Source organism: Dromaius novaehollandiae, chromosome 7 (assembly GCF_036370855.1).
Source record: "Dromaius novaehollandiae isolate bDroNov1 chromosome 7, bDroNov1.hap1, whole genome shotgun sequence".
In the NCBI taxonomy this organism is placed as follows: domain Eukaryota; kingdom Metazoa; phylum Chordata; class Aves; order Casuariiformes; family Dromaiidae; genus Dromaius; species Dromaius novaehollandiae.
In genome coordinates, this window is record NC_088104.1 from 36,510,985 (window position 1) to 36,534,819 (window position 23,835).

The 23,835-nt window shown below is 39.0% G+C and overlaps 1 protein-coding gene across 4 annotated transcripts in view; it reads left to right on the forward strand.

Annotated features, from left to right (window-relative positions):
* SPATS2L (spermatogenesis associated serine rich 2 like) overlaps positions 1 to 23,835 on the forward strand; it is an 89,510-nt gene that overhangs the window by 34,323 nt on the left and 31,352 nt on the right. For 3 of the 4 annotated variants that reach the window (XM_064515189.1, XM_064515187.1, XM_064515186.1), the window contains 2 exons: positions 8,013 to 8,074; positions 20,516 to 20,624. In XM_064515189.1, the coding sequence (XP_064371259.1) occupies positions 8,036 to 8,074; positions 20,516 to 20,624 (148 nt within the window). In that variant the 5' untranslated portion in view covers positions 8,013 to 8,035. Of the gene's footprint in view, positions 1 to 8,012; positions 8,075 to 17,100; positions 17,120 to 20,515; positions 20,625 to 23,835 lie in introns of those variants that run through there. The other variant, XM_064515188.1, reaches the window with a different exon arrangement.

The following is a 23,835-nucleotide window of genomic DNA, read 5'->3' on the forward strand; positions in this document are numbered from 1 at the left end:
TCTTCTTGCACCAGTTGCTCAGAAGTATAAGAAAGATCAACAAAATGTTACTACTTTTTACCTTTTTATTATTATTATTACAAATACAAGCACATATTTTGCAGCCTTCTGGGTTCAGCTGTTCTCATGAATTTTCTGCCTTTGTGAGCTAAAGCCCCAGAATCACTGATTGGTTTCACTGCAGTGTAGCGCCTCTTACGCTGTACTTAAACTTGAACAGTATTTGCTGTGTAAAGGCTGATTCTGAAAGTGCCAAAATTTACATTTTTGTTTGGGTCTTTTTGAAATTTGATTTCTGTTGCTCAGATAGAGGATGATGTTAATGATCTAAATTTGAGCAACTGTTTTGGATTGTTCTCAGCCCAAAGTATATTCTGCAGAGTCAGCAGATCCTTGCATTTACATGTCTCTGGGATGATAAGCAGCATGAGGGACATGAGGATCCATCACATGTATCATGTACTCCTCAGCATGAAACCAGACACCTGTGGTGCCCACATATGTAGAAGCCAGGCTTCTACATCAGGTGCTGAGAAGGAAGTGAGCTAGCCGTAGCACAGGTGCTCCCGGCATGGTATCGGTAGCACCATCCCTGCTCAAGAAGAGGAGAGTACAGCAAGGTCAGACAGCATGTGGTAAACCAGAACAAGGCACAAGACTTACTGACACCTGACTGTTCTGTTGTCACGCCGGTTGGATATCGTGATTTTACTGTGGTACCTGCTTAGAACCATTCCTGCCCTTGGCAGAAATCTGAGAAGGCTGGGAGATAAGTTTCTTAGGAAGCCTACTCAGGTGCTAAGGACTGTCCTTCCTCTCATATCCCATTCTTCCCTCTCTGTTCCTTTGCTTGTTCCAGCAGATAGGTTTATAGTCTCAAGGTATGGATTTTGTGATGTTAAATAATGTAACTGAGTTCCTGATGTAGCCTTGCATACTTTGCAACTTCTATGTCTGGCTATTCATTTTCAAGCAGTCTGTAAGGCTGTGATATCTTTGAGATGTCTGCTCCTCTCTCAGTTGTAATACCAGTCAATTCAGAAATTGTCAGTGTGGAGGTGACACGCAATGGGGGAGCATAAACCTCTTTTCTGTAGGAGTCCGGACTTAAAATGTCTCACTGATTCTACATGTATTTCCTGCATCCTGTTTCCAGCCAGCGGCTTTCAGGCAGATTACTGTTTTCTGTGTGATGACCATCAGGGAATCAGGCTGCCTTACAGAGCAGAAGGGAGGATGCAGAGGCAACTGCTCTGTTCTGTGCTTGAGACAAGCATGACCAGGAGACAGCAGTAGAGCTGGGCTCTGTAAAGGGAGAATATTCTGCATGTATGTGTGTGTCTGTACTTATATATATATATATTTTTATATTTAAAGGAAAGGATATTAAAGACCTCAGATACCATTAAACTCATTCAGTGACACGTACCAGGCTGAAGTGGCTAATCTCAGATTTATGAAAACCAGGAAATACAAAATGATGGTGTATACCATTTCTGGATATGGGCCTTTAGAAAGGTGTAAGACAATACTGGAAAAACAGTAGCTCCGTATTAATTACACTTCACGCTGTTGTACTGAATGTGTTCCTTTAGAATGATGCAGAAAGCTTAAAGGGCAGCTGGGAGGATACTTATTAATGTGTCCTACATGCTCTTGACACTGGTTATGTTTATGCATTTATTAATTACTATATTTATTTTTAAACACTACATTACAGCAAATAGAGAATAATAATCTGGAGATAGTGAAGACAAGTGTCTGAGTCTCATGCTATCTGAAGTCATTTCACAACCATGATGACAAAGCTTTGGGTACAACTGAGTTAGATTTGGGGACAAAAACTTTTGGATTTTAAATAAACAGAGATAGGTCTCTGATTTGTTCTGTCAAGCATTTTATTACAGGGCACCAAGGATTCGTAACTATCAGTCACATACACGCTAATGTTTGGCCTTTAACCTGAGAGGGAAATTTTTCCACTGCTATTTAAGTAAAATCTCAGTGAAGACTGGAATAATTTGTCTGAAATATTTAAATTTTGAGGTCGCATTCTCTTGCAGTTTTTTTGGCCCTTATGACACGATATTACATTTTCTGATGCATTTTTAAGTTATGTTGATCCCAGCATTCATCTGTGGTTCTCTGGTAGCATCTCTGTAAGATAGCATCAGAGAAAGCCAAGTGTGGAATGAAGGACGTATGTCTCTGATTCTTCTGTTTTTTGTCTTCGCCTTGGGCATGTGGAAGACTGCAGACAAGACAGTGTAATATAATACATGTGGGATAGATCGTAATCCCATTTAAAAGTGAGATCTAATTCGTTAGAGGAAGTAGGTATGCAGAAGATAGGAATATAGTGCAGGCTGCTACAATCTCATTATATACTTAATATCCAAATCTTGCATTTGAATTTGGCTCTGAAATTGTGATTGCTTTGTTCCCCCTATACCTTACATGTCAGTGTTTTGTAGCAGGGAGATTTTGACTGAACTGTTTGGAAAGGAGTAAATAATCCTTAATTAAAAAAAAAAAATCCGCAGTCCACCATTGCTCTACTTTATGAACATATTTGAGTGACAAAATTGTAAATTCCAGTTGTTCTGTTAACTGTGAAAGTTTCCTCAGTGACTGCGCTCTGAATCTGTATAGTCGCACTCAGTAGGCCTGGTAAGTTTATCAGTAGCAGGGTCGTGTATCCATTTATCTGCTGCCTAATGTTGCTGTGCTGTGGCTCAAAGCCCGCAATTGTCGGATCGCCTGATCTGTAAGAGGGAAAAGGGTGGTGCAACAAAAACGTGGCAGAGGCTTTTTTTGGTTGCTGTGTGGGACTTGGAAAATTTAGTCACAGTACGTTTGGAAGAAATTAGCCTGGGGAAAGGAAGTACTGGCTTACCACAAGGTGCAGCAGATGATTGCAGGAGCAGGTAAGGACTTGAGAGGCATTGGCAAGAGTCAAAGAGATTAGACCTGGGATTCCTGTTGCTTAGGGGGAAGCATTCAAAAAGTTGCATTGGGCAGATGAGGAAGTATGTCATTTTAGGGGTGCAAGAGACTTTTTAGCCATAAGCCTACAGATGAGAAACCCCTCCAGCACTGGATTATCCTCTGCTGTTCCCTGTGGAATACTATCTGTTCCCCATTGCCAAAGATAAGTTGTACCTGTGAGCAACAAAAACAGTGGAATGGCTGTCACAATCTGCTCCACTCTGATAGAGCTTACTGCTGGTGTGCTTCCACAGATCACATCTGCCTGGCAACATTTATACTTTTATAAGCTCCATTTTTTCCACTCTGTGTATTTGCAGAGGAAATTTTTTTTTGCTCTGTTTAGTGTGGGGGATGTTTCTTCTCTTTCTGATACAATTCCCAGGGCTGAAGTTTAAATGCGACCAGGTGGTAATTGCCAGGTTTTGCAGCAGGGCAAGGTACAGTCTTGGTCTCAAATTTCTGATGCTTGAGATGCAGGCAAACCCACCCATGCAAAATGCTGCACAAAATGAAGAGTTTGGCAGCTTTGGCCCAAGGCCTGTCTAGCTGGAAATGTTCTGAGCCAAACACCCCAGAAAACAGTAGGAGTTGAAAGGTGGCAGGTATTCTTTGGAGGCTGAGCACAGCGGCACTGGGATTTTAGAGCTGCTTGAAGACAGAGAAAGAAAACTGCTGTAAAGGCTCGGCAAGCAGCCGCATATTTAAGGCTGTGACAGGTGAGCTCTGGCATATTTTGCTGCAGTGATTTAAGGTTATAGCTTATGTCTGCATATAGCTATGTCTGCCCTGCTGGTCGTTGCTGCTTGCAGTAGAGGCAGCAGGACAGAAAACATGCCAGCACCTTGGCTACCGTGGACCAGCCTGACATTAGCTTAAACTTGCATGGAGTTATTTGAATTGCTTGATTTGGTAGGGGAAGAGAGGGAGTAAAGCTCTGCCAGACTTAATCTAGTCTGCTCTCCAGCATTCCCTTGGAGCGTCTCTCCTGCATTTTCTCTTTAGATCTTACTGAAATGCTCTATTTTAAAAGGTGATGTATGCCATCCCATTTGGAAGTATTTAATAGGTATCAAAGTAACGCCCTGTTTGCCGTTTTTAAGGGCAGGACAGCAAGCAACTGAGAGTGATTTTCTGTTCTGGGAAACGTGTTTGGAAATCAGTATCAGAAATTAATGACCCGTTAAAAGAAATACCATAGAATCTCTTGTTTAATTTCTTTCATTCTTTTTTAATGTCGTGTTGGTATGACATGCAGTGACATTTCAGAAGCATAAATACGGGCAAGACATGTGGACAGTCAAAGCATCTACGCTGACATTCAAACCGAGAACCTTTCATACAATGTTTTGTGCATCACAAATTGTGTGCTTGTGTTAGCTTAAACAAAAATCTTAGCCACTGCAGAAAATTCTTTGCAAAAGATCTTTCTCCAAATGTTTTGTGCTCATGTGTGTGCGGTTGTTGACACGTAAGGAATGCTCTCTACTAACTTTAGGGCTCAATTTAGGGTCATACTCTGCCGTTCCTGTTCTTCATGCAGAGTCCCTGAAATCAGTGAGACTGCTCAGGTAGAAAGAAGCTTCTCTTTAAGAGTTAGAATTCAGAATGTAGCTGTTAAAATTTAGATCCAAGCCTGCAGCAAAAGCTTCTAAACTTCATTGGGACTATTCCCATGCATCAAACTGTTCATGTGCTATAGTCTTTCTTCACAGGGTTAGAAATGAAGCAATTTTTCAATTCAGGGATTTAAAAAAATCGTTGCAGGAAAAATATCAATTAATTCAATAAATCAGTTTGTGCTACAAAGAGAAAACTAACACTATTAGCTTTAAAGTATAGCAGTAAAGAATATTTTTAAAAGTGAGTTGTACACTAATATTTAGCTTTTAATGTATCATTTATGTTTTACTTATGTAACAGTCCAGCACTGCTTGAATTCCATAAATGAGCAAGTGTTTTATGCAGGTTATTTCAACTGTGTGCCCTTGGAGAAGGTGAACAAAAAATACCTCCAGCTCATTTTTAACATCTTCATTTTGACAGTTGACAGCTGTAATATGCTTATTAATGTAAAGTCTGAAATGGAGAAGAATGAGTCCATTTGCAAAAGCTGATGCTTTCTTAGTATGATATTAAAAGGGGTCGGGGGTAGGGTGGGGAGAGAGAAACTCTGTGAGTTTCTCAGTGAGAAGTGAGGTTATGTGAGTTTTGTGTGGCTTGCCAAGTCTTGAAACAGCTTGCGATTGCAGGCAAGCTGAATCAGCACCACATTCAGCAGTGGAAGACTATAATCATAGTAATACCTGGCTCACACAGCAAAGGAGACACACATCAAATCTGGCAAGGTGCTGTATGGAGTTTTTATGTCTGGTTTTAAACTAAATCAGAGCATTGCTACGAAGCACAAATTTGAGTAAGTGCTCTAGTATGGTTTAATTAGCAAATTTAATTTAAATTAGAAGCATTATTTAGCTAATATCCTTGAAGTAGCATAAGTTGAGAGGTTCAGGCTTTTTTTTCTAAGAGAGAATAAATAAAATTAATGTGATTAGTTTGCTTGATACAAGATGCAATTTTAAATTTTATAGTTTTGATTAAAAAATAGTAGAATATATGGTAAAAGGGCAGAACCTGAAGATTTGAGATGGCAAGGATTTCTTTCCCCTTCGTGTATTTTTGGTAGATTAATAGATTTTTAGGACCAGAAGAGACTATTAGTTATAATCCTTATGGTACTTGGTTTCTGTAGTGTGTGCTGGTTCATTTCCTTAAAAACATTTTTTTTTTCCTGAAAATTTTTAAGTTATTTTTTGTAAAGTGTGGATCAGCTTAAACTTTGAATGTATCAGCTTAAACGTTGAATGTATTTTAGTCTACAAGGTGGCAGGCTTCCATTCAGTAGTCTTTAACATTACTAGAACTTCTAGATAGTAGATACAACAGTGATCTAGTCAAATAACCATTCCTTAACATATGGCTATCTATTAAAAACAGAGAAAGATTTCAGTCCAGCATGATTTTGATGTTGCTAGGGAGAAGGCATGCTTTTCTGAAAAGCAGTAAGGGAGTAATTTTGGAGCTAGGTTCTGCAGTCTGCGTGAGAAACCTGATGGTCTATATGTGATCTCATGTTCTGTGCCATGTGGCATGAGAAATAGCTTACAGCAAAGGACAAGAAGTCCAAAAAAAGTGGTGAACTGGGACTGCAGACTGCAGTCATTTCTCAACGCTTTACTTTAGCTGTTGGGAGACGTTAAATATTGGAAATGCAGTTGCCACAACCTCATGTTCCATGTGATCTTCTTGCCTGTTCTCTCCAGACATTTTTTAACTCTGCTGTTAGCCATTGGGTGGGTTTGACAAAGAAGCTAATTTGAATCCTTTCATCCTTGATTAAAAGAAAAAAGTCAGAAGTATCTTCTTCAGCAGACAGTAAGGCATTCAGAGTGGCCCGGTTGCCAGGGAAGGAGTCTTACCAGACACAGCGAGACTGCAGCCCTGTGTCTTGGCAAAGTGGTTGAGTCATTGGTTAAAGACCACGTGAGGCAGATAAAAGGTTTTTGAATTTTAATAGTACATCACAGTATAGTAAAGCAGAGATAGCAGGAGGAACCTTACTTCAAGCAGTTTTATCATAACTAGTAATGGAAAGGTTACCTTCCTTTGCTCAGGTGTCTTGAGACTATTCCTTCCCCCTCCCCTCCACCCCCCAGCACCTTTTGTGTGGGTTTCCATGATTCAATGTCCTCTCTTCATCAGACTGAAACTCAAAAGTGCATTCCTTTTTTTTTTTTTCTTCCTACCTTACTTTTTCCACTTATATGCACAAAGTCTTGTTATATTTGAAAATGTCTCCTGGAATCTCAGCTTTTTAATTAGAAAACAGATGCATACAAAAATGAGTAGCAAGATTAAATGCCATCAGTGGATACTATAATAGAAGCATGTGATTTCCAGAACTTTAATTCCACTGAAGTGCTGTGTTTCAAAGCAGGAGTTGAGGGAGGATTGTTTAGGTGTATTAAGAGAGATTAAGAAGAATTATGGGAACTCTCATATATCAGAAAATATTGCAAAGAGCTCAAACAGGAAAAAGGAGAAAGTGTTTCAAGTTAAAAAGTTGGAAAGAACAAAGATTTCATTCTCGTTTCTTTACAACTGTACCTTCAGTGTACAGTAGGTAAGCAAGTCAAGCTTTTCTTCCATTCGATTAAGTCTTTGCTATCTTTTTGTGTGTGTGATTAAATTTAAAAATGTGAAGATTTGAGCCTGTTCCTTACTGAAGTCTAAGGCTTTGATGGGAGCAGGATCAGGCAACTGGATTCCCTGCTCTGTGTTAACTCTTTGTCATGTGGTGCAGTGTCTCTCTATTTCCATTTATGTGGCTGTGTAAACAAAAGCATATAGCAAAGTTTCTTAATCTCATGCAAATTCTGTTCATGTGCCCAAGTTTTCAGAGCACACTTGGAGATTTGACTGTCAGCTTCAATAGGAGCTGTGTGGCTAAATCCTCTCATTTAGCTTTGGAAATAGCAGCCAAGCAGCACTTGTCCACCTAACCCCCTGGCACTTTTAACTGCTTTTTAAGACTGGATCTTCAGGTGAATTTTTTGGCCAAAATTAAGATTGCTGCTGAATGAGAAAACAGGAGCTGTTGAGTTCAGCTAAGGTATTCCTCATTTTTAGAGCCTGAAAGATACCAAGTAAAAATGAACAGAGTCCAAGAGACATGGCTGGGAGAAACATGATACCCTTTTTTCCAGGTTCATACCAATGAGGCATCTGTAAAAGCGTGTTTTTAGAACTAATCTGAGGAGAGCATGAGATTTGCGCTGTTCCTGCTTTTTGACGAAATTGAGCACTGCCGTGCAGGAAGCTGTAAAACTTGTTCTTTTCCTGTGCTTTTCATGTTTCTCTAATGCTTACTTGTAAGCACATGTGTTAGTCCTTACAGGTGCAGCACTTTGACAGGTTGGAATTAAAATCTCCAAATTGATACTTTTTTTTTCCTCCTTTCACAGACAGTATTCTTACCAGAAGAGAGATGGCAGAAACCAGTTCTCCTGCAAATATCAAGGAAAAGGTAGGCTCAAGTAACAATACAGTGCAAACCCAAATGATGTTTACATACACATTTCATCCCTGTTCCTTCAAACACTGCTCATATAATTAAATTTAATATAAATTGACTCTGTGCATAAAGTTAAGCACACAGGCAGGTATTTATAGTATTAGAGTGTTAATCTCGGCCGATGAAAAACATACTTTCCTTTTCTGCAAGGAGACAATGTTTTGTCACTTAGACTTCTCTTACACTCTTGTGGTTCCTGTGCATACTGATGCTATAGAGAATGGTGCTTTGATGGTTGCTGCCATATGAAATATAGCCTTAGAAAAAATGCATCCTACTGAAAATCATTTTTTCAGACAGAAAATGTTGTACTTGTGATACTTAAGAGGAGGCAACTTCTAAAATTACAGGGCCTGAAAAAAGTTGAAAAAGTGTTTTTTCCTTTCTAAGTAGCTCTGCTTTTAAATGCATTCTGTGCGCATGAGTAGGTCCACTTCATATCTTGGCTAGTGCTAGACCAGCATTTCAGGAGCACTAAAGGGCCTAAAGCACAGAAGACTCTCTCTCCTGTAGGCCATTTGTATGTGAGGTGCTGCACCACTGGGGATGTAGACTCACACATATACCCCACCATTACTGCAGCAACCACGGGTGTGCAGCATGACACAGTCTAACAAGAGCCTTGAGACAGGCTTCTAGAATTGCTTTACTACCATGCTTGTTAGTATACAAACCAGCAGGCAGATTGTCTCTTCACAATCTAACCTATAGGTATTCCTCACTGACATAGATAGAAAAACAGGAAATTTGTCAAAGCGTTGGGGGAAAAAAAAGAAGTGGGAAGACTATGCCATGCTAGAGTTACATTTTAAAAGGAGCTGGGTTTTAAGAACTCAGATGATACTCATCTTTATAAAATTAGATTTATTGTATATAAAGTCTGGTTAGAGAGGTGGTGCTTTACATCTAGAAAGTTCAGAAAAGGTGAACGTGTCCCTTGATTTATAGACTTTTATGAAGCCCAATATGGCTCTCAGTGAGATGGATTTTAAGTCAGAGTGATTCATGTTAAAGGCCAGAATCCATTTCTGTCAGTGAGCCAGGTTTTTTCAGGTATCGATGACAAGTTGATTAAGCCCATTCACTTCATGAAAGTTGCACGAGGAAAAAAGATCAAGTTTGTTTCATAAAATATGTTCATTCTAGGAAACCAGAATAGTGAAGGCAATGTGAAACTGAGAAATGTAGTCCTCTTCCACCATACTGTAAGACCCGCATGTGATGCGTTACACGTCCTGCAGGGCAGTGGACATGTGAAATATTCTGTTCTCTCTAGGACTGTCAGTGGAAAAAATTTATATATAGTTTCTTGGATGAACTTTTTTTCTTACTGACAGAGATAAGTTGTTCAGCACAAAGATTTGCCTAACTTCAGTGTTGCAATTCACTCTTCTGGACCAATAACAGGGAAAATCATTTGGCATGAGGCCTGTGTGCAAGATACTGTAAATATGACTTTCCAATCTAGAGAAGTCCCATGAAGGGAGTGAGAGTTTTAGATGTAGTGTAACACACCACAGTGTGACAGAGGAAGGAACTAGGAGTGTTGAACTGGAGGCCAGTAATCAGATTTTTAGTTAACTAGCTGATTCATTTTTGAGTTCACAAATAAAGTAATGAATATTTCAGTCATGTAATAGGTTTCTCATAATTGGTCGTGACTAGTAGTTAATGGCTTAGACATTGCTTCTGTTTTATGAGGACCTGATGAACCAGGACAGCTACTGATCTCCAAACTAGGTTTTCTGAAGTTTCAGATTGTTAATGATGATTCCTGAAAGAACAGTTACAAGCTGTCACCTACCTCCCAACACATGAATGACCCTGCCGAGGAAACAGCGTAGCAAGCCATGATTTAAACTAAATAGTTCAGATAGGAATGAGTTCCTGTCCAGCATGTTGGGTCCGGCTTGCTTTACTTACTTTGTTTTCCGAAGAATATATAACCTTTTTGCTTTATAACCCCTAATGCAAAGCAATTAGTTACCTGAGGCACTGTCCAGGGACCTGCTTTTTGAGTCATATTTTTCCTCATATTCATTGTTAACTCCTGGATCACTCATCATGCTTGAGGATTTGCATGTCAATATGAATCTGTACTTCAGTGATGAGTGTCTTCCTCAGCCCTCGATAACAGCCCAGGGTTTAAATATTGAGAGCTTAATGGATTTTGCAATAGAAAGTAACGTCATTGAATCTCACCTGCTAGTGCTGGAGTGCTGGAAGGCAAATTACAGTAACTCTCAAAATGCAACTCAGTAAACCAATTGAAGTCCTGCTTATTTACTGTGTGGCTTAAATTCTTTATTAATTTAGTCAGTTTTACAAGGGTAGGATTTTACAAATCATCTGTCAGTCTTCTGCCAGTTTAAGAATGAAGTACTGCAAGAGGACTTCTATTTACACTAAATATTTGCTATTCCAAATCTGATATATGTTGAGAGTATCTAAAATGAAATGTTTACAAACGTGCAAATTTTAAAGCAGGAAAATAATTGGATCAATACACACTCCTGTATAAATAATCCTTCTTTCCCCCCCCCCCCCAATTCCTGTATTTTCCATCAGCATTTAGTGCCACTAAGTTTCTATGCCAGAATGAAAAAGTAGGTTAACAACAATTACATCTTGATGCAAGATTACTGTTTTCTGTTCTGGAAAAAACAGACTAATAACCTACTAAATACAGGCTTAGTGACTAAACAGTGCAGACCTAACAAACTGTTGCCTACATCAGCTGGAAAGCTGGCGTGCTCAGTTTGCCATTCTACCTGGGCAAATTTTACTTGTTTTCAGGTGAGATTGGCATGGCACAGAACACCTCATTTGGCATCTCATATTTGGTTTAAAATATGATGGTCCTTTCTGTCAGAGGATTCTAGAGCCACAGTCAGATTGTTGCTCAGTAGCACACTAGAAATATGAAAAAAGGGATAAGCAATGTGCCTTGCTAGTTGGCTTTAGTTATATATGCACATACACTGCTAAAATGTAAGGACCTCACTTGCACTTTTGAAAAGCTGTCGTATTTACAGTATACTGATAAGGGAGTCCAAATCAGATCCCTTTCTCGCTTAGAGAAGTTAAATGTACAGAGCAAGAAGCACTCATGAAATTTGCTATGCAGTACAATAGGAATGAGTTTAGTGCTTATTTTTATTAACCTTTTTGGGGGGAGTATTTCTGGAAACAAAAATGAGATTTATTAAATTCCCTTTCCTGAGTTCCACACAGCTGTTGCCATCAAAACACATAAGTAGGCCTTGTGTTTTTTTTTTTTTTTTTTAAAAAAAAAAAAAAAAACCCACACCCTGGAAAGTAATACAGTTCCTTCCTATGACTCCCCCTCTCCTCACCCTTCCATCCTACCTCAGTGCTTGCAGATCATAGTATGTTTAAGACTTTGGCTTCATTCAAGTCTTTGCAGGATCAAAGCTGCTGAACATCTGCACACAAATATTTATTCTTCTAAGTTTTTGCAAAAGTGGAACTCATTTCTCCTTAAACTGAATGTTGTTTCTCTGTAACAAAAATGTAGTACAGAGCCCATTAGGGGGTTTTTTTGTTTTTGTTTTTTGGTTTTTGGGGTTTTTTTTTTTTTTTCGGATGATGGCCTCTCCCCATGTTATCTCTGTGATCAGCCTCTGCTTATGCAAGAAAACAAGACCTCTGCCGCTGTTTTAAAGGTGATGCAAGGCTGAGGCAGACATTACAGGCATTATTGACTAAAGTTAGGATGTTGACACATGTGAGGTCTGTAAGACCCTACGCCTAGTTTGAGTCATAAGATAATGCTACTGTAGTACTCTGTGTAATTCATTCTTAGCATTTCAGCTGAAATAGTTTATAAAGTCAGTAAGTTGTACATTGTATTTTACATCCTTTTTTTTCCCTGAGAGATTTGTATAAATGTTGGCCTATAATGTCAAGAAGTATAATGGAAGTTTCCATAGCTGGCAGAGGCCTTTGCAGCTGTGATACTCATCTGGGGAGCCAGGGATGTTTTCATGATATTTTCATGCAGGTAACCCACAGATTTTCTGGAAAACCACAAGCCCTGCTTTTCAGCAGCAGCAAGGGTTACATACCCATGTAGGTAGTACAGGAAGTTGTTTACCAGGGGGATATCTTTCTCTCATAATAACCTCCTCTGCCCTGACCATTGCTGTAGTCTTTGGTTATCCTCACTTCTATGCCTGTCTCTGACTATCTGAGAATACAGTGTATCTGAGGACTTGTTTTCTAGCACCAGTACCTTTAAAGATGGAGTCGTACATGGTTCAGATTGTACACACACAAATGTACAGATTCACTGGATGAAGGGATAAAATGGGCCAAGCTCATTGGATGAATTCCAAAGCAATTTCATAATATTAATGGAGCTATTTTAGCGTTAACCACGTACATCACCAGAAGAGGTGCTGAGGTTCTGAATGATGGGACCTCCTAAATAAGAAGCAATTAGTGTGAAGACTGCATGCAAACCACATCTTCTCCTGCAACAGTTAAACCTTTTGGTTTAACAACAAGGGGGTGAATATCAGACACTCCCCAGAATAGTCATTCAGCTCTGACATACAGTTTTGGTTTTCATCCTGAGGAATTTGATGGGGATATCAGGAATTATTCAACTTCCAGGACTTAACTGTTGGGCCCTTCTTTGTTTCTATTGTGTATCTAGACATGGTTGAACAAGAACGATCTTGTGTCAGCTGGAATTCACAAAATATTCAGATGAAAATCTTCTTCTTGGGATTCTGTTGGGGTGAAGTTTTACTGAAGTTCTCCTGAAGGGTTTGCTTTTTTGTTTCATTGTCATTTCAAATGTCACCCAAGCCACCTGTAGGAGCAGATGAGTAGGTTTGTTCTGTAAACTACAAGAACAACACTTACTCAGATGTGTGTTTTGGGACTTGACAGTTTTCTTTACGTTACACTGTAATTGTGGTTTTCACAAGCGATAGCAAAATGCAAGGAAAGAGTGGGATTCGTGGTGGAAGTAATGGAAGTAGTATGTAAATTTTAAAGCATACTTTACAAAAGCAGATAGTTTCCAGTCTGTGTGGGTCGTCTTAAGATTGACCTTTGCCACTGTTCCATGCCAATGTTTTCATCTAGGTGAGCTGAGTCCAAAGACCAGCAAAGTCATTCAAGATGCACTTATGTTATTTGATGAGCCATTTAACTTGTATTAAGGATATTATAGAATCAGGTCTCTAAATAGTGCTGCCATTATACAAGTGAAACAGTTTTTACTGAGCCAAACCCTTTTGTTATTATTATGTCCTTTCAGGATTCCTGAAATGTCTGTTTTCCTTTTCACTAGTTCAGAAACTTGGGGGGTAGGAATACTATAATTCCAAGATATTTGCCCAAGGTGGATTACTGTAGCAGGTAGAATTTGTTCTGTGCTTCTAAGAAATAAATGATCCAATGGTATCAGTCTGAAAAACGGGGCATGTAGTGAAAAAAAGAGGTGCAGACGTTGTCAAAACTATTATTTTGCTCAAAGGAGACATTAACAATACTTATTCAGTGTGTCATGATGAACTCAGTTAGTAAAGTTTCTGAAAAAAATTCTCCAGCCTAGGAAATATGCCTTTAATGCAGCAAAGTTAAATTGTTTTTATGAAATATTTGTGCAGCAGTTTCTTAAAACCTTAAAAATTCTTCCCATGAAGCATTTTGAAATGCATTTTCCTTCAGAATGTAACCACGGCATCTACTAATACTGATTTTGTAAATTCTGGACGCCAGTGGAGTTCTGCGTACATCCCCCCTTAACTGGTCCTCTTGCAGGATTTGGGCCAACTCTAATTGGAGGTACAATCTAGTTGAATATGGCTTACACTGCTGCCATCCTTGATTGCAATATATGTATGTGATATATAGACATGCAGTAAAAATAAGCAGGGTAGATGGATGTCTGTGTATTCACTGAGAACCATACTTTTAAAGTGAATTTAGCTCCTAATTTAGAGAAAATCTGTTGAGCTTAGGGTTTAATACAAAGTGGCATTGGATTTGGGAGTAGTCAAGATAGTGTTCATATCAGTACTGCCTTTGGTAAGATCGGAAACAAAAGCAGTCATCAGGTTTGTTAGTATTTCTAACCAAGCATAAGTAAGTATGATAAGTATTTTTAAATAAATAAGTGACCATAATAATAACTTATTTCAAGGGAATTAGACCAGCTGTGTTCAGGGGTTTCAGAACAGCCGTGAACTTTCAGCAAAGGAGTTTAATTTGTCACTATGTCAAGAATATTTAAACAAATTCTGTGAACCCCGGATATGTTACTTATTCACCAGAAACATCCTCTTTGAGGATGATGCCAAGGGGGAGCAGATGGAATAAAGCAGCAAAAAGGCAGCAATTGATTCAGTGTTGTTACAGTTGCCTGGAAACCATTTGAAACCATACAGAGAACCTAAAGGACAAATGAATACACTGATACGTCAGTTCGGTTTTGGGTGCAGAGTAGGTAATCTGCTGTCACAAGTTTGTTTTCACAGTTTATGCAGGCTATATTCTTTTCAAGCTTCATTTGTCAGGGAAATCCTTTGCAATAGATGTTCATAAGGACTTTAAGTGAATGGAAATCATGAGTGGTTAGAATTCCAGTGTCCTCCACTCCCATGTGCAACACTCCTCAGAGGTGACCTATTACTGAATACTTTTTTTTTTTTTTTTAGAGTGAACCAAAAATTTGTCCTAAGTGAGACTGCATAAAAGCTGAACAGTAATTCTCAGAAAAATAGTCAAGCACACTTAATCAGACTTTAGGGATTTTATTTTGATATAGGAGCTGCTTATATGGGGAGACTTGGAACCTCTTTGAATTTTGATACAACTTCTGGGAGGTCCTCAGCAATGTCTGAGTTAAGGGTGCAATTTTGTAAGAGGCTAAAGTAAAATGACCTTGTGACAGTGGAATTTTTGGTCCTGACAAGATGCAACCTGGAAGTATGGCTCAAGTTGCACTGACTTCAGCATGGTTTGAGCAAGCATTTAAAGCTAAGCTGCAGCTCAGAAAAGCAGTTAAAAATCTTCTAAACTTTAAACATGAATTAATTTTATCCCTATCCAGGAGAGCAGCTAGGTCCACAGAAATTACATGTACACTGACGGACTACTTCTGAATCATGGTTTTAATGGAGGTGGGCATGGATTCCGTGTTCCATCTTCTTGGCTGTGTACATTTGCTTTTAAGATCAGGGCTTTATATTCTAGATCTGTTACTGCTTTCAAGTAGCTTTTGCAAGCTGAAATTCTGAGTGTTAGTAGCAGACTAACAAGGAAATGCATCCTTCAGTCAAACTATGTGAGTGAAAGCCCACCAAATTAGCTACTGTCAGTGACAGCCTCTCAGCTCATGCTGGCAACGCAGTTATCTGTGGTTCAGAAGGTATGTTAGTGAATTCTCTTGAAGTCCTAGAATGTTTGTCTAGCGTCCAAAGGATGGCACAAGATTACTGGAAATCTACACTGGATAAAGACAGGATGATTCACAAAGTCATTAAAATAGTTGACTTCCCTGTAGTCTATCTGGTAATGTTCTTCCTATGACCAGGTTTCAATGAGTAGGAAAAAGTTCTATTTTCTCCCAGATGAGCAAGGAAATACAATTAATAGACTATTGGTGTTTGTTTTTGAGACCGTCAGGTATTAATACAGTATCATTGTATGTTAGGAAATCTTTAGCTGTTTTTGTACTTTTTTAAGCTTTAAGATGACAAATATTTTTAAAAAGGAATTTGTGTATTGATGAGAAGTCATAAAATACTAGATTATTCCAGTTCCAAGGTCTATGTTGCTTATGTGCTGTAAAAAGATAAGATGTTCTTGGTAAGTTTGAGGACTTAAAGTTTAGAGAGAGAAGACTGAGATTTATTCTCTACCCTGGGATACTGATCTATCATGCTTTTAATAAAAGCAAGCTTTAGACAATTTTCAGGATTGGGAAATGACTGATTTCTCTCGAGCAGCTGGAGACTTGTAAGCAGCTGAAGTGTACAGTTGTGCTGGTGGAAGGACTGGCGTATCATTTGGACACCTCGGTGAGCCAGCAGGAGCCAACATGCCGTGGTTGCCTAGCTCAGACTGTACCCTTCTTCGCATCCAACCCTACCCAATGTCTCCCATTTGTCATCTTGTACTTACCAAGCATTCCTGCAGCTCCACCACCTCTCCAGTCACCACAGTCTGTGATACGCCTCTTGAGACATTCAGCCATGTAATTGTGCCAGTGTTAGGCTATATGCTCAGGAAGGTTCTCTGCCTTTGACTGTTTCTTTTACATCATCGTGTCCCTTTTCAGAAATATATATATATATATATTTTTTTTTTATGTGGAGATGGATCTCCACTTCAGATGCAGAAATCTATATGTATTTTGAAAGAGGAGGTGAAGAGACAAAGAAGTGGAATACTAAGGACCTTGAAACATGCATTTCTGGGTTAAGGCTGTCATTTGGTCCAGTCTCCCTCCACTCTTTCTAGATACATGTCAGGTCAGAAGATGAAACTTGTAGCCATTTGTCAAGCATTTCTGGATGTCCAAAATCATTGACTTTTTCATTGCATTTCTACAATAATTCCAGTGTATTCTGGATGAAAAGATCAATCAGCGCATATGTTGGCGATCCAACGTGTCTGATGCACATGTCTGCCTTTGAGATTCCAGAAAATGATTTAACACCCTTATTCCAGTTTGTTCTTAAACTTTTTAAAAGAAAATATTTTGATATATTTGAAAACAAAATGTTTTCAAATTTCTCCTCTGTCAGCATTCCAATTTTTAGGTCTGCTTTTGTTGTTTCTGACCAGAGATTTTTTTTTTTTCCTAAATATTGGCATTTCCCACAGGTTGGAAATTTTGGTTTTCATCTATCTTATCCCAAGTATGTCACTGCAGAAAACTGGTAGACAGAAACAGATTGAGTAGGTATCCTGGGTATCAGAAAATACATACACAAGGAAGCAGATTAATATTGTGTAAGTAACTTCTAATTTGGAATTTCCTAAGTCCTGAATGCTTTACTTTGCAATCTAGTCTTCTTTTGCTGAGGAGTCTTTCTTCTTAGCTTTTTTTTTTATTGTTTAAAGGGACAGATAAGCAAATGCGTATTTTGTATAACTGTCAACAAAGAATGCTGTTGCTTCTTTGGCAGTTGCATGGTTGAGTTATTCAGTACATAGATGTTCCCTATATTGAATTTTATGTAGTCTAGCTAAAACAGGACTGTATCCACTGTGTTGGTCATATGAATCTTTTTTTTCCTCTGTGTTGGCAAATATTCTTCCTTAAGAACATCATGTTGTTTTTTGGATTAGATCTATCTCTAGAACACTTCTGTAGCCTTTTTGTTTTTAGTTGGAATAGTAATGAGATAAAGCATGGTTTTGCTTTTAATTGATTTTTATATTAATCAAAAATTTCTTAACAGTCAGAGCCCATACAATGCCCATAGAAAGTCTTCAGTAGATTCTGTAGCCTAAAATACAAAGTGCCTGGTCTGAGTTCTTGTGTTGCAGTGTTCTCCACCCTGCAGATGTTCCTAAGAGCTCCTCTTAATGTTTTTAAGAAGTTGCCAAACTGCAGTCTGTGGTAAGCTGCCTGGTCCATCCTATGGTCTTGGCCTCACTTTGTTATTTCCAGGTGCTTTTTGAGACCTCCAGACTTTTCATAGCAAAAGGAGGCCTAGAAACCACGTGAAACTCCCATGCTTATGTTTAAAGATGGTCAGAATATACTAAACATTTCCTTTTACTATTTTTCCTGTAAGCAGTCACTGCAGTTGCCATAAGGAGGTTATGCAATTCTGAGCAGGCAGAGAGATGATCCACATGATTGTGAAAGAAGAGGGGAGGTTTTTGTGAGAATGCGAAGATGTAATCCATATGGTGGAAATGTTCGGCAGCTACCAGCTTGAACATAAAATGGGCTGCGGCTAGTGGCCTGCTCTAGCCCTGCTATCTTTGTCAACTTTTATTGTTATGGAGCTAGTTCAATTCATACTTGACACAGCCTTATCACTAAATAGCATGCCTGTCCCTGCAATCAGGGAATGAATAAAACTCCTTTTTCTAAGATTTTCTCTGCACATCCTGTTGATCTGGGGTGATTTTCACTTAGAATGTCTGTAGTGCCCAAAGAAGTATACTCATTACTTTTTTCCCCCTTACACACGGATCAGCTGAAGAGAGAAGCTTGAGCAGTCAGATGTTTTCTGAATAGATCCTGGCAACCCCAGCCTTCAGTTCAAGCAGTTCAATTGACTACCTAGCCTGTCTAAACTTCCTGCATGTGGAGTTCACTGTGTGTACCAGAGACTCCAAGGTGGCTAGCAGTTGGGTTGAAGCCCTAGCTTGTGGGCAAGCCTTGTGCAGCCATAAGGTGGAAACACAGAGATGGGATTAGATAGGCCTTTGGAATGGGCCCTGGGGAAGCTGAGAAGCAATTTGCCTTTTATACTCTACTGTAGCTCCTAATTTTCAGACCCCCTAAATTATGGTTGGGGCCTGAATTGTCCAAGACTGCTACTTGAAATGTTTTGAGGGTAAATGTGATGATGCAAAGAGAAGAATGATTGCGTAGTGGACTGGAGCAGAGTGAATGATGCTATCCAAGAAGAGATATTAAAGTTTTTGTGCTGAAGTTGGAAGGTATCCTTCCTTACACAGTGAGAGAGAGAGAGAGGCTTTTCCAGAGAGCATCTCAGAGTAGGAGCTTAACTTGGGACTCTGACTCATGATCCTTCTTGGATTTAGCTGGAGCAGGTATCAGCCTTTTGCTGTGCTTCAGCTAATTCCAGCAAGCATCATGAATCGGAGTCCTCGGTCACTGTGTTTTAACAGAACCTGAAATTGGTGGTTTATGTTAATACGAAGGACTGAGAAATACAGTGGCTGAGAAGTGGGGTGGAGACATTACAGCAAAATAGTATTTTGGTCATAGATTTGAGCACTTAAATGTTCTGAATCACCTTCTGGTGTCTCCACTGATAGGGACTCCATAGAGTCTAGGAAGATTGTTCTTATGTCACTGTCTAAACTGGACAGCTAAAAGAAGGTAGTGTGAATGCTGTCATCGTAGAAGTCAGCCCAGCTCCATTACTTGCTCCATTACAGGACTGTCTTCACATTATTAATTGTTCACAATACAATGAAAAGACTGCCAGTGCTTCACAAATGGAAATTAGCATTACCTGCATTGTGATGCAGTAAATAAAGTATACCATAATCAGGGATGTATTCCCACAGAAAGCAGGCAAAGAAGGGTGCCAAATAAATATTAGCAATGCAATAACGAGTTTCAATAATTAGTACATGCTGGATAGCTTGACCAAGAAGGACAGAAAGCTGCTTCGAAACTACTAGACTGGTTTTGGCACTGATTATCTTGTATTTTCTAAGTACTGCCAGAGTCTTTTGTTAGTTTGTTTTTCTAACCAAATTTAACCCAGTAATATACTGGGTATTTAATAATACCCAGTAAATCTTATGTAGCATTAAAATGGTATAATCATGGAGTTTCATGTAATTTTATTTACTTTCAGTTATATTATATGGCCAGGATAGAGCAAACCATCACTGTGATTCCAGCAGGGAAACTGTGCTTAAAATACAGTGGGTTGAATGACTATTTGATATAAATGGATACTGGAGACAAAACAGCAGTAGCAAGTAACATGCTGTGAAAGTTAAGTCTAGAATGCCAGAATCTTTTATTGATGTAACACCTCATCCATCAAGAGAGTTTCCACAAGAAAGTGTGTGACTTACTATGCCTTTTTTTTTTTTTTTTTTTTAAAAGGACTTTGGTACACAAGGTTTTGTTTCCTGGTCACACACATTTGGAACAGCAAACTCAAATTATGTGGACCAGCTACTGGGGCTTTTAAAAATGATGCTGTTTTCTCTTAGCCTGTGACGCTTTTCCAGATGTCAGAAGACCCCAGTCATGTTAAAACTTTGACGTAGCAAGATCTTGCAACAGCTTTGTTAAAGTAGTTGTACGCCCTATAAATTCTTATTGATGGTGTGGCTTGCTGAGTCACATGGCAGCAGAGACACTTAGAAACATTTAGGAAAGAAGTGTAGGGACAAGTTCAATCAGTTTAGTTAAACCAGTTCTCCAGATGTGACTGAGGGTAGGATTTGGCTCCAGGCTTACTGGTTACCAGTTCTCTGATTTGGTCTCTGGAAGAAATTGTTTGTTACTTGCATGCGTCAGCTAAGGAGAGGCATGGTATTACTTTACACAGACACCCTGTTGTATACTTGTAAACATGTCATATATTTATGTAAACATGCATTTGTACAGAAATACCATTTTACCTAAAGGAATGTGATAAACCCGTATATTATTCTGTCTCTTTCTCCTTCCAGATCAATGCAATCCGATCAATTGTTCCAAACAAAAGCAATAATGAGATAGTTTTGGTGTTGCAGCAGTTTGATAACAATGTAGACAAAGCTGTTCAAGCTTTTATGGATGGTGAGTACAATGTACCTTTTTTGCTGAAGCTTGAGGTATTCCACTAGGTACCAGTGTATTGGTTGCCTTTAGCGTCTTGAAGTGTATTCTGTTGTTCTGTTGGAATTCAGGTGATTGTGACACTTTGCCTGTTCATTTTTATTTTATCATGCTGTGTGCATCTTTGCTTCTTCACAGTATAAGCTTGACCTGGCTGTTTATCTACTCTCTGTGACTCTGCCTTTTTTGTTGCCATTATTGATGCAGAGAATACCTGCATGAAAGCTAATACTCCAGATTTGTCAGAATAAGATTCATTATTGAAGATAGAGTAACTAATAGAAATTGGGGATAGTTCTGAAGCAGATAACCAAGGCACTAAACCCCTGAACTTGGTGCATACATTGACATTCAAACCTCCATCTAAATTTTGCAAATAGCCTTGGCATTTGTAATGGCAGAATCAAGACTGAGGTGAAGTTTGAATCTTTCTAAATCTGTATCTGGCTTTACATTTTGCATCATGAGACCATCACATGAAAAGGTCACTTGTATTTAAACAGTATTTTTCTGATGAACATGTAATGGCAAGAATTTTGAATTTTCACCAAAGTCTGTAAGAAACTCTTTGCAGGAATAATGGCATACCAGGAGGAAATCCTTTCAAAATCTTTATAGCTTGGAGCTGATTGAAATGTACTAGATGTTCAGGGGTCTCGAAAGCCCTGGATATATTAAAAAGCAAATCATCACTTTCAGGCAGTCTGTACAGCCTGATGGTACTGAAACTTACAGAATCACTAAGTGGCTTATTTCATTTCTATTTTATTTCAAAATAATTCTGTTTTTTGTTTTGGAATAACTCACTGAAATGTATCAGACAAGAAGCATCATCATGTACTATGAATTACACAGCAATATGCAAAAAGCAGATGTAAGCAAACTGAACTATATTCACAAATGCATCAGAATTCTTCAGTCAAATCAATATGGTGCTGCTTTATTCAGACATCTGCATAGACAGGCAGATTCTGATAGATTTATTGAAATTAGAGTTTATGTATGCCCATACAGCAAGGAAAACATGATGCATGGATTGCATCTAGTTACAACAACTTTGTTTTCCTGTAATATATGTCCTGGAGAGCAGGTGGTTGCTGCGTGGTAATTCAGTATGTTCATTTCATTCAATCTATTTTGTCTTAAGTCACCATTACGCGTTTTGTGGGCGGTGAGTTGTTTCCAGTGTGATGCCTCCCATAATTGTGTGAGAAGTCCTATTATTCCTGCTATTTTCCTGCCCTCCTGGTACCTCCTGCATTGTTAAAATAAACCTTAAGGTGTTACAGAATCTCAGAGCTGCTTATGGCTCCACAAAGCCCTTGTTCCGACATTTCAGAGCATTTCCCAAGCTGCTTAAAGTTCCCAGCAGAGGAAGACTAGCTGAGCAGGTGCCAGCAGTGAAGATACTAGGTTGGAGTGGAGCAGCCACTTCTTGTTTCTGTATTTCAGCTCTTTTCTAGCTTGGGGTAGTTGTCACTACCTTGTGTTTTATCCAAAACATAAAGTCCAGAAGTGTCTGGGTTTCAGGCATTCTTCCAACCTAGGCTGGTATGTTGATGATATAGTGGCAGACATAGCATTTCTCCTTTATCAAGTTGCATGGTCCATCTGATGCTGCTTAGCACAGCAGTGCTGTTGGTTGTGACACTAGTCTCACCTGTTCCCTCCTCGTCAACCACTGTTCTTGTTCATCTTGTGCTTGAATGTGGATTTGTGATCGAAGACAAAGGGCATTGATGTCTCAGTCCAAACAAAATCATAAAGTGAAAAAATTTCTCCCGCATTCAGCAATGATGAATAACTCTGGACTTGGGGGGGGGGGGGGGGGGGAGGAGGGGAGGCCTTTCGTAGCCATGTGTCATCTCTAGCTATGAGTAAGAAACAAAGGTCCGAAGCAAGCCTTACAAGTGCATAACAAAGACTTGAAGAAAAGCAAGCTGGTGTAACCTGAGTTCAAATGGGCTTCATTTGAACTGGGTCAGTTCATGATCATTGTGCCTTTTATTAAGTAGTCTTTGGAAGTGAGAATTTGAAACCACCAATATATGTCACTGTCTTGAAATAGAATATCCTTATTTTAAAGACAAAAGCCAGAGTTATTCAAACACTACTTGAGTGAACTGACAACAGGAAAGAAGTGTGTCTATTCAGCTGCCACTGTGAATAGAGTGAATATAGCACTTTAAGTATTTTTTCATGAGAGGCACAAAATTGCTAAGGTGGAGGTATCACGCAGTTGCAGAGAACCTGCTGCCTACAATGAAAAGCATGCGGATAGCCATGCTGCGTGAAAAGGGCAAACACCTCAATTTAATACCCCTCTCGGACAGAATTACTGCATGCTGAATTCAAGAAATGGCTGAGGGTGTCCAAATTTAGTTTTTTGAGATCAGCTTCTATCCTCCTTTGCATCTAAAGTGGTCTGTAAGTGCTGTCTCTATTATGGATTTGCTGCTATATGTAAAATTTGAGTTAAAAATAGCTGTTAAAATACGTTTAATTTGCTGCATTAGCATTTACCTATTTGAACATACGCAGAAGGTCTATTTACACTGCTTTGTGGATGTGTTCAGTAAAATGAGTTGGGTTAAGGGCATTGGGATTTGCACAGATGGTGCATTTCCAACAGCAGGAAACTTTGAGTTGGATATGAGAATTCCTAAAATAACCCTCACTGTGCATAGTACTTGCACAGAAGTTGGGGGAAGCAAAGCTAAGACAACAGCAGCCAACGCGAAAGTGTTGGATACTACTATGAAAATGGTTAATAAAGCTGTCAAGTGAAATTGCATATCTTCAGCAGCATGGAGTGGAATGGGCGGCCAGTGTGTGGATTTATTTCTGCATGCTGAAACATGGTGTCCATCAAAAGATAACGTACCCTTTGGGGGGGTTGTACATTTACATACATACGTGTGTGTGTATCTAAATATAGCTATATAGATACACCTATACACGTAACAAAAGTTTTCTTAACCCTCCCTCTGAAATATCATGTCATCTGGGAAGCATCATATGGCTTTGCTAGATTCCATACATGCATTTTTTCACAATTTAATAAACTAGTCTTAGAACTATCAGGAAGGGGCATAGTCATTTCATGTGCATGGTAGACTCGACAGGTAACACCAGATCTGGGTTATTGGGATAGAAAAACAATTTTGGCACA